General features: G+C 36.4%; 1 protein-coding gene across 1 annotated transcript; it reads left to right on the forward strand.

Moving 5' to 3' along the window:
* The first annotated feature begins 921 nt into the window (after positions 1-921).
* LOC119193237 (tyrosine-protein phosphatase non-receptor type 9-like) lies at positions 922-2,707 on the forward strand. The gene is made up of 2 exons (XM_037446863.1): positions 922-1,044; positions 2,357-2,707. The coding sequence occupies exons 1-2, from the start codon at positions 937-939 to the stop codon at positions 2,690-2,692; spliced, it is 444 nt and encodes a 147-aa protein (XP_037302760.1). The 5' UTR covers positions 922-936; the 3' UTR covers positions 2,693-2,707.
* The last annotated feature ends 7,176 nt before the right edge of the window (positions 2,708-9,883 follow it).

Genomic DNA, 9,883 nt, shown 5'->3' on the forward strand with positions numbered 1-9,883 from the left:
TTTTGTGTTGGATAGTTCTTTGTTCGTGGAGTTCTATTGGGTATATAACATCACGCTATGACCAATAGGATCGGAGCAGTAATGGATAATCTCAGGAAATATCAGATCGCACTTAAAAAAATATTTTTGTGTTGGATAGCACTTTGTTCCTGGAGTGCTATAGGCTATATATCATCACGCTATGACTAATAGGAGCGGAGCAGTAATGGCTAATCTCAGGAACTACCGTGTTTGAACTGAAAAATCTTTTGTGTTGGATAGCCCTTTGTTCCTGGAGTGCTATAGGCTATATATCATCACGCTATGACCAATCGGAGCGGAGCAGTAATGAAACATGTTGCAAAAACGGGGAAAAATTATTAGTTTTGAGAGCTTCCGTTGCGTGCGCTGCGTAAACGATTAAAGTTATGCAACAATGATGTATGACGGGATTATTCCTCTTAAAAGTTCTAAAAATATATTATAAAACAAAGTCCCCGCTGCATCTGTCTGCCCGAACGTGTTAAACTCAAAACTACCCAACGTATTAGGATAAAATTGGTATGGAGATAGTTTGAGACCCTGGGAAGAACATAGGCTCCCGGGAAAATATATAGCGTGACTTTTATAACGGAAAACTTTAGCCCGAAAAACTTTATAACGCGGGCGGAGTCGCGGGCAAAAGCTAGTTTTCTTATAAATGTTTAAGGTTTTAGTATTCAATAGCACTATTGCATTAGGCCCGTAAAGTCAATAAAAATATTCGCAAAAGTGATAAAATGAGAACCACCGATAACCACGATATCTACTGCTAAAGCAATTATACATTAGTTGGAGTTCTGCATCTTTCGGGAATATTGATGTTACTCTATGTCGATCGATACTGCTGTCAATAAAAACAATAAAAATGTCCCATACCATCAGGTAATTTCAATTCCTTCCTTACATACAACAGTAATGTGTGTGTTTCCGCAGCCGACGAGAGACGCCACCGGTGCTGCTATCGCGGTGTTCACGGCGAACAAACACTTCCCATCGCAGACGACGCATCAAACAACCTTACAGGTATCACGCATCATTTTGGAAGTGGAAAATAATATTCAAATAAAATTATTTTCTCTTGATATTTCGAAGACTGCAGCCGTTATGATAAAAACTGCGATTAAATCCAAAAATAGTTTTATTATAATGTCTAAATTTGCGTAAACATAAGAAATCATTATAGAAAAGAATAATTATCATTCACGCATGTAAGTATGTATTGTTGCAATACGATGTTGAGATGAGATATGTGCAGTCTCTTAAGTTTATGTGTAACGTTTGTCCTCGGCTCGATATACCTTTCAGAGTCGTGAAATAGACTTCATTGGAAGCTTCTTAAATTGATTCTTCAGATTCGCATACAAACAAATTGAGATGAAAACCCGCACACGCGTTTTAATTTTTGTCAACAATAAGAATTAGGTCTGGATATTGGTAATAAAAAACAAAAACCGTATTGGCTTAGAAAACTTTCGTGATATGGACACCACTTCAATTTTAATTATTTGCATATATTTATTAATGTTCGTCATAAAACCACTGTACTGGTTTATTGCTATGTAACAAAGTCATCGATGCATTTACGTCATTACCAAGTGAACGACGAGTGGGGTTTGTTTTGACTCAGAGCAAACACTTATACTTACCTAATCATTTTAATCGCCTTCTGTAAGTTCAATGCGAATGACGTAGACATATTGTATGTAGATAAAGACTTAGATAAATAAAACTAGACGCTGTTCAGAACATGGTTACAAAAAAACAAAAGAATAGAGTCGTAATACAATAATAATTTTTACTGTATTACATCTAATAATAATAGTTGTAATTATTATTTTATTTTATAAATTCTTTCTGTATTATCCTAAATATTTCTGTTTATTGTTCTAAAATGAAAAGCGTTTCCTTTTAATAATAACGGCATTGAAATTGCTTGCTTAGAGAGAAAAGTATTTCTCGACGGTCCCCACTACAACAACTGTCGAAACAAGGGGGTAGATAGGAATCTACTGTATGTTTACGGTTTTATGTTCTTGCTCAAATATTTTCTTACATTAAGGGATGTTTTAAAAATAACTGTTAACCCTAAGAGTGTGTGAGAGAGAGAGAGAGAGAGTGTCACACAATTACACCAACTTACACTTAAATTGGATATATAAGGTTGATACCGGAATGCGACACACGTGGGGCTCTATGGCGGGTTTTACATTTGGGTACGGTGGTCCCATTCCGGGCGGTTACAAGATACATATATCCCACAAATAACAAAATATTTTGCCCGCGAAAACGTAACCAAGTTTATAAAGGATTGTGTCTAACAAGCTGTGTTCCCCAGGGCGTGGTGTACCAGCTGGACGTGGCGCTGCAGTCGCCGGACACGCAGCGCGCCGGCCTCGTGTTCATATACGACATGACCGACTCCAAGTACACCAACTTCGACTACGAGCTCTCGCAGAAGATACTCACCATGTTGAAGGTAAGCGGACATTTAACGATGTATATATATATGCGCCATCGCTCCAAGAGGAAGTCTGTTATATTATGTATTGACGAATGCTCTGGTAATGATAAACGAAGCAACAGTGGACCGAATATAGGAGGAAATGGGAAAAAAAATGTGTCATGCATTTGTATTTATTTTATTTTTATTTTGGGGTATTCCAGGAGCTAATGGCTAATTTTACAAAATAAATTTTAACTTAAATAACTATAGGCCAATTACAAGCTTCCACATGTATTACATACAATATAATGAATTTTGAATCAATATTTAATATCAGATTAAAACATAAAATAACGTATAAAATTGTATGTTTATTTTAACATACGGCTTACTTTAGGCTACACCAATTCGGTAACTCAAGCATGATGCCAATAAACTCTAAATAATTTATTAAAACCTAATTCGCCTGTCGTCCACCAAAATAACAATTACATGAAAATGGCAATAATGTAAAGTGTGTCCATGCGAATAACCACAGCATACGAGATATGTACGACGAAATATTTGGAGGACGGTAAATCGTCCGCATGACGGGTATGAGGCGACGCGCGACACAATTGGGGTTAACTCGGTTAAAAGATGATTGAATATCGATTTATAGTCGGGCCGCGCCGAAATTGTAATTTGCCCATCGGACACGCTTATTAACTGTTCAAGTTTATAGCGAATGCTTCCACGTTGTTTTACGTGGTTCAAATGCAATTTTAATTGACGTTTATTTGTACATCATTATGCCGCCGTGCGTTTCGAGAAAAGCTATGTTAACGGTATTATAACTTGCAATGAGTAGGGACCTATGTGCATACATAGGCATGAAGACGTTTTTATGGTACCTCTACACGTCGTATTGTTTTGTAGTCTCATATATTCACGCACGTTTGGTTTTAGTAAAAGCTGGTTAATTTGTATCATGCAATGAGTGGTTTGTAAGTAAAAAAGGCTCTGTCACATGAATTACATAATTTATCATGGAAATCGAAAAGGAAACCCAACATTTATCGCTAACAGCCAGTGTGCAGGTTCTAAAGAAGTCGATGACTTACGAACAAAGTCGATAATTTTATGTTTGACGAGCGAACAAAGTAGTATTAATTTTTATTTCACACACTACATTTAAGGCAAAGAGGAAAAATAAATACACAGTACTGTATATTTACGTTATAAATGTCTGAACCACAAGTTTTATGCCTAACTTCGTAGACTAGTGACGAAAATTACAGTAATTAGGAGACGTACCTCACGTATGAGAATGTAAACCGATAAAATTAACCTCAAACACAAACTCGTTTGAAGTGAATGACTCCATTATTTTCTCATTAAGTAAATAATTTCACAACTAATCAAACAGTGTGATAAGTACTGCCATTTGTTATTTCTGTCGGTTACACTATACGCGAAACAAGATGTGAATAAAATAATCCCATATCGAATGCCTACTATTCTTTAAATTAACCCGTAATATAAAATTGTTTTAAATCTTTGAACATTTCTGTTACATCATTAACAAGGGCTCATTGAAAATATTTTTAAAACATTGTGATCATTGCCTTGCGCATCCTTCCTGATTATATTTTGTTATTCGCCTATGATTTTTGTTATTTTATCATAACTTTGTCACCAAGTCTGAAAAATATTACTGTCAATTTTCCTTTGGTCTAAAATTAGATGCATAACTTGCCCTTTACTCCTGTCTATTTAAATATTTGATGATACCTCCCATGCAGTTTGTGACTATCTTCTTTTGTGATTTTATTCTATATGCAACAGCATATAATACGAAAACAAACTCTTTTGTCAGAAATGATTACTAAATGAGGCAGTAATTCATATTTAAAATATTGCGATGTGCAGGAGTGCCCGTAGTGGGGACAACATTCCATCTCTTTCTTTCGCACACATCGCAATTTCCAGCGTCACGTGCGCGTATTGCGCTTCTTTTTACGTTGCTTGACACTTACCCCTTTTATCGCATTTCAAATGTTAAAACTTGTTGGTTTTATCGGATTTCAATCATTCTTTCGAAGTTAGAATTAATATGATGTATATATATATAACATAAGTAAGAACCCATTACTTCCATGCTATTTGCAAATTACGTATATTATATCAGTTCGATTCAAGAAGCTACTGTAATAGCAGCCTTAGCTGTATTAAGGATATGGGTTCACGTTGGCCATCCAAAAGCTGATAAGGCTGCCTTAAAGGCAAACTTGATACAGGCCCATCTAGCTCAAAGTACGACATCAACCTTAGTTTATGCCAAATATGATTCTGAGTGGGTTGCTTCCAGTAAACATAACCAAACAATAATTAGTTTATAGCTACATTTCTACGTGAGCTAAGAATATAGTAATGCGTAGTGCTGTAGGAAATAAGGATAATTAAAATTATAGTTATTTTCACGTATGGAAATTTTGACACGTGTATTATATAGGAACTCGTAACAAAAACATTAAATTCTGCGAATGTAAGTTATTTACAAGGTTTGACCTCGTATTGTATTCGCTCCTCGAATAATCGAAGATATGATACATACAAGTGTGAATTATTCTGCTATATAGCTTTATTAAGTTTCTTTTTATTAAAGTAGTCTTGGTCACAGCAAATACGAAGATATATTTTTGTCCAATAATATTTACTTCATAAATATAATTAATATCCCACACGTACATGGCAAAAGCACGTACGCCCTTAAGCCTAATAATTATTAGGACGTAACCTATTGCTGGTAATGAACAGCGTATTATCTAGCGTTTCATTAAAATCCCCAAGGGTCAGTAGCGTTTGAAGCGTCCTAACAAATAAGGTCCGTTAATTGAATCGCACGTCGGAGCCACTCACACGCCTGCATCACTACCTATACGAGTCCGTACGGGCTAGGCCTTACTCGTAGTTAAAACTAGGTCGATTGATTATTAACTACCCAGTGAATATAGAAAACTCCTGTAAGAGTCGCTGAATGAGTTACGACATTTTGCGAGTTTATCGAGAGGTCATTGCTCTATAACTTTCTTGAAGACTGTTCCAATTTGCGTTAAGAGTGATCTTTTCCGTTCGACAGAACAGATATTGTGAAAAGGGAGGTGAAATGTGTATATCAATTATTTAGACATGAATACGACAATTACCTTTATTGAAAATAGGTTCGTTGAATGGATATGGTAATATTGTGCGCACCTATTTCAATAAACGCTTATAAGTTTTATATTTCCATAAAATTTTAATACTGTACTCGTTTCAGCACCTATTTAAATTATTTTTTTTTGTATGCCGCAAATTGATTTTTCTGGATTTGATAAATACATATTTTCCATATGTTCTCTTTATACGGATCTTTATAATTTTAATATAGATAGGTAATTTACTAGGTATGTAATTAACAACACAGTGTAGGGATGTTGGGAAAATGTCATGTATTAATTGTGGATTTTTTTTATAATTTTTATTCACTTGGGTTTTACATATGATTATAAAAATGGATGTAGAAATGAATAATAATTTCATAGTTTTACGTCTTCTAATCATTTTTCCGTTTTCGTGGTTTGAGGTGAGTGTATTCATAAATGATAACTGCATTAATATCTGAGTATTAGCGGTTTTGCTATATACGTAATATTATTATACAACGAGTGTGTATTAATAATTTAGTTTGTAATTCTACGGAATCGTGATGCTGCGTTATTTAACATTACAAAACAATAACAAAATAATTAACACCAACGGTCACAAAAACACCGATAGCACGTTACTTGGTAGCATGAGTTAGTCTAAGATATTACGAGGAATTGTAAAACACATTGATAATTCGACGGAGTTGAGGTCAAAAAGTATTAATTTGTTTTTTGTTCAGCTATTATTATTTATTTTGTTTTTTGCCGGTAGCATAAAAACTGTCAGGGAATACTATTTAAGTGTACTCACATATGAACATTTTTAAACATAAGAAGATCCAATGTTATGTGATGTTACTGTGAGAATTAGTTTATTGCAGTAACGTGTTTGTTGTAGCTTATTTATTTATTAATGTTTAATTTTAGCATTAGTTTCATTTACAGGATTTAAAATCGTTTCAAACCCGGATTTAGACGATTTAACGATGATTATATGGATCTAGCCTAAGCACGTGACTTCTCAATTCGAAAAAATATAGCTTCTAATAAGACAAAAGAACGAATATACTATAAAATAAATTTCATTCCGGAATTTTATTACTTTACGCAATATACGTATGAACAAAGAATCGTCAAGCTATTGATATTAATCTTAGGCCGTAAACCGCGCGTCAATATTGGGCGAACGCGTTTCGAATAAAAAACAGAGCGGCCGCTACCATCCGCGCCAGTCGGCAAAATTCTGTGTAAGTTTTATGCGTGTTGTGTGTACGGTCAGTGGTCACACTTATCACGTATTGTATTACGATTTTGTTAGCTAACTTGAAATAGTAAGTAATTTACTGCTCTATTTCTTTAATAAATTAAAGTCGAAATTAACTGACGCATGTTTATAAATCAAATAATTTTAAATGTAGTTTATTAATTATACGCTTCCTTTATTTAGTAGTAAGAACCCTGTGTCTAAACTATTCCTAGTTCAACGAGATTTCCATTCTTACGTTAATTTAATTGTCTTTAGTCTGTTAGTTGAACCCCCGGGACCCAACAACTTCCTACGACCTTTACATCTTGATTCAAGGCTACGTAACGTGGCACATACATAATTCCATTTGCATATGTATATTATGATGGTGTAAATACACGGTCGCCGTTCATACGTGTCGGCCGGCACGACACGGCTCTCGCAGGAATAACATCCAGATTGTTTACGTTTATATTTTCCTTTGATTAGTTTGACGCTCAGTTTTATTTACGCTAACCGAAACCGCTGCTATCTTTGAATTCTACGTTATTTGTAACTACTGTAGCATTCATTCGCGTGTTTTGCATTCCATTCAGAGTTAAATGTGTTTACTTTGTTGCGGATGAATTTTAAAGGGCGTAAATTATAATTAACGAATTTATAAATGGTCTTCGTAAGTCGGCGAGTTCGGCGAGCTCGAGCGGGTGCCATTGTACGTTCAGTTAAATGAAATCTCGCTGTAATTTTGTAAGCCCAAAACCGTCATGAACGTTAATAAATTTTATCTCACTTAGCAAACTCTATAATCGAGCTGTCGAGCTTTTAGTTTGATCGTTGTTTGTGTGTTATTTAATTAATTTATGTTTAAGCTTGAGGTGTTTATATGCTATTTAAATTGGTACATAGCTGTTCACGAGTTTATAAAAAAAATAAAGAAAATACTTAACTAAGCAAATCTGCAGTCTACTCCTCGAACACTGTGGCTTAATCGTTTTCCATATTTACTTTCACTTAAATGTAAACCTGTTGCTATAATTACAATTCCATTTATCTATCGGGTCCATTAAGTCATCTGTTGATATTACATTAGCGGTGTAGCGATCCGCAACGTCGATGCGAGTGGTATTGACGTCTTAATGTATTCAATGTTCGTTGTAAACAACAGGCAAAGGTCTCGGACAGTTTTTGACGTTCCGCTTCCGAAGGAGAGTTTCGGTTTTCCGGTCTGGCACGCAGTTGGTGTTTTAATTCGTAGCATGATTTGAGTGTAGCGCGTTGGGCGGATACAATTCGTAGTCGGTTCGTAGGGCGAGCGCGCGCGCCCGCTCCCGGCCGCCCGCCCGCCGCGGCCGCCCGTCGTCGCCCCGTGACACCGAGCCAAACCTGACGTCAGTACAGCTCGTAACCGCGCCGCGTTCGTACGCGTCTCCGGCGCTCTACTACGCGCCTTATTTATTTCGATATCGCGCACAGGTTTCGTGTGTACTCGCTTTATTTCCTGCAAATCTTGGATTTCCGTGTGGAGAACTGTCCGAAATCGATCTTGGACTTGTCTTGAGTATTGAACCAGTGGACGGGTACGTCAAACACAGGTGGCGATTGTATATCAGTGCTATTATTGGTTGTCGTCGCGGAGTATTGCCGTGTTGCAGTGCCAGTGTGTATAAGCCGTGTGCTACCGGGAAGTGCAATCGTTCGAGAAGATCCTTCTCCGGGTTGTGACTATATTTTATCGTGGAGCAAGTGCGGATCGATAGTAACAGCTGAGCAAATTGAAGCCGCTGCCCGCATTGCTTATCTCAGGTACGTTGATGATATCGACTGCTTGACCCATTTTACACTGACATTTACAATAATATTATTTAGCAGTAATAGAACTGCGTAGAAAGGTTTCGCTGTAAATTTTCAAATGAAAATGTCTTGTGGAAACGTACCGGCGCAGAAATAGAACATAACAACTAATTAGGCCACTCGACAAATAGCCACGACCACGCGGGCCGGGTATTTTCAAACCGATGACTTATAAATACTAAGTGCTGTAATAGCTTCACAATCAGGTGCTAGTCAAGGTTTTCATTATCGGCTTTTCATCGTCACAGTGATCGTTAATGTTTTGTATGTAATGTTTATGTCCTATAAAAATATGTATCAGATAGAGCGTTATGAATTGCCATGTTCAAAACCTTTGAGCCACATCTTAAACACAAATGAACTAATTTTTCGGTCACAAACGTGAAATTAACTCGGTACTAATTTAAGCAATGTCAAGGACCTTTTGTAAACCAAATATAAAACCCCAAAAATAAATCACAATGATATATGTATCGCATTAAACATAATCCGTTTGTTTTGAATACAAAAAGTAGGATGACAGCATAATACTTGTTCGGCCTTGTGATACATTTGTTTCAGTAACAAAAGACCGCAATATCAACAAAAACTCATTGCTAGCAGCAAAAACATGTACTGTCGCAATGGTAGTAGGGGTGAGGGATGAGAATTAAATCGTTTCAACCACTAAGCTCAGACAAAGGAGCATTAGCATTGATTATACATGTAGTCCCTCTGCTTAGCTCTACTTCTAATGAGTGAGCGCAGCATCATGCTCGAGGATAAACGGAAATTAGATAGCTCAACCGACGTTTGCATTCTCTCAAAACAGGCTTATAATATAGCAAAAGAATAATCAGAAGTGTAATAATTTATATAAATAACGTTGTCGCTTGCACTGTCTGGTAATAAGTCCTGAGTCTCGGGCCCATTCGCTCCACAGAGAGCGTGATCGCCGGATTAATGGCTTTATTGAAGCTATTACTAAGAGCAGTTTCTGGTCGCAGTGATTTATCTCGGAGTTATATAATAATTCCAAAGGCCCCGATCCACAAGCGTGTCAAACCGAGGCTTTTATTATCGCTTGATAGTGTATCATTGCAATACAGTTTAAATACTGATGAGTATGGCTTACAACTCTTCAATCATCGTACAAACTCCAGCACTGGATTG

The sequence above is a fragment of the Manduca sexta genome, unplaced genomic scaffold (assembly GCF_014839805.1).
Source record: "Manduca sexta isolate Smith_Timp_Sample1 unplaced genomic scaffold, JHU_Msex_v1.0 HiC_scaffold_3796, whole genome shotgun sequence".
Lineage (NCBI taxonomy): Eukaryota > Metazoa > Arthropoda > Insecta > Lepidoptera > Sphingidae > Manduca > Manduca sexta.

Bases quoted from the DNA above. Each gene is read 5' to 3' on its own strand.
- LOC119193237 (XM_037446863.1), top strand. From the start codon at position 937: ATGTGTGTGTTTCCGCAGCCGACGAGAGACGCCACCGGTGCTGCTATC. The intron at 1,045-2,356 runs GTATCACGCATC...TGTGTTCCCCAG, and splicing joins CGCATCAAACAACCTTACAG to GGCGTGGTGTACCAGCTGGA.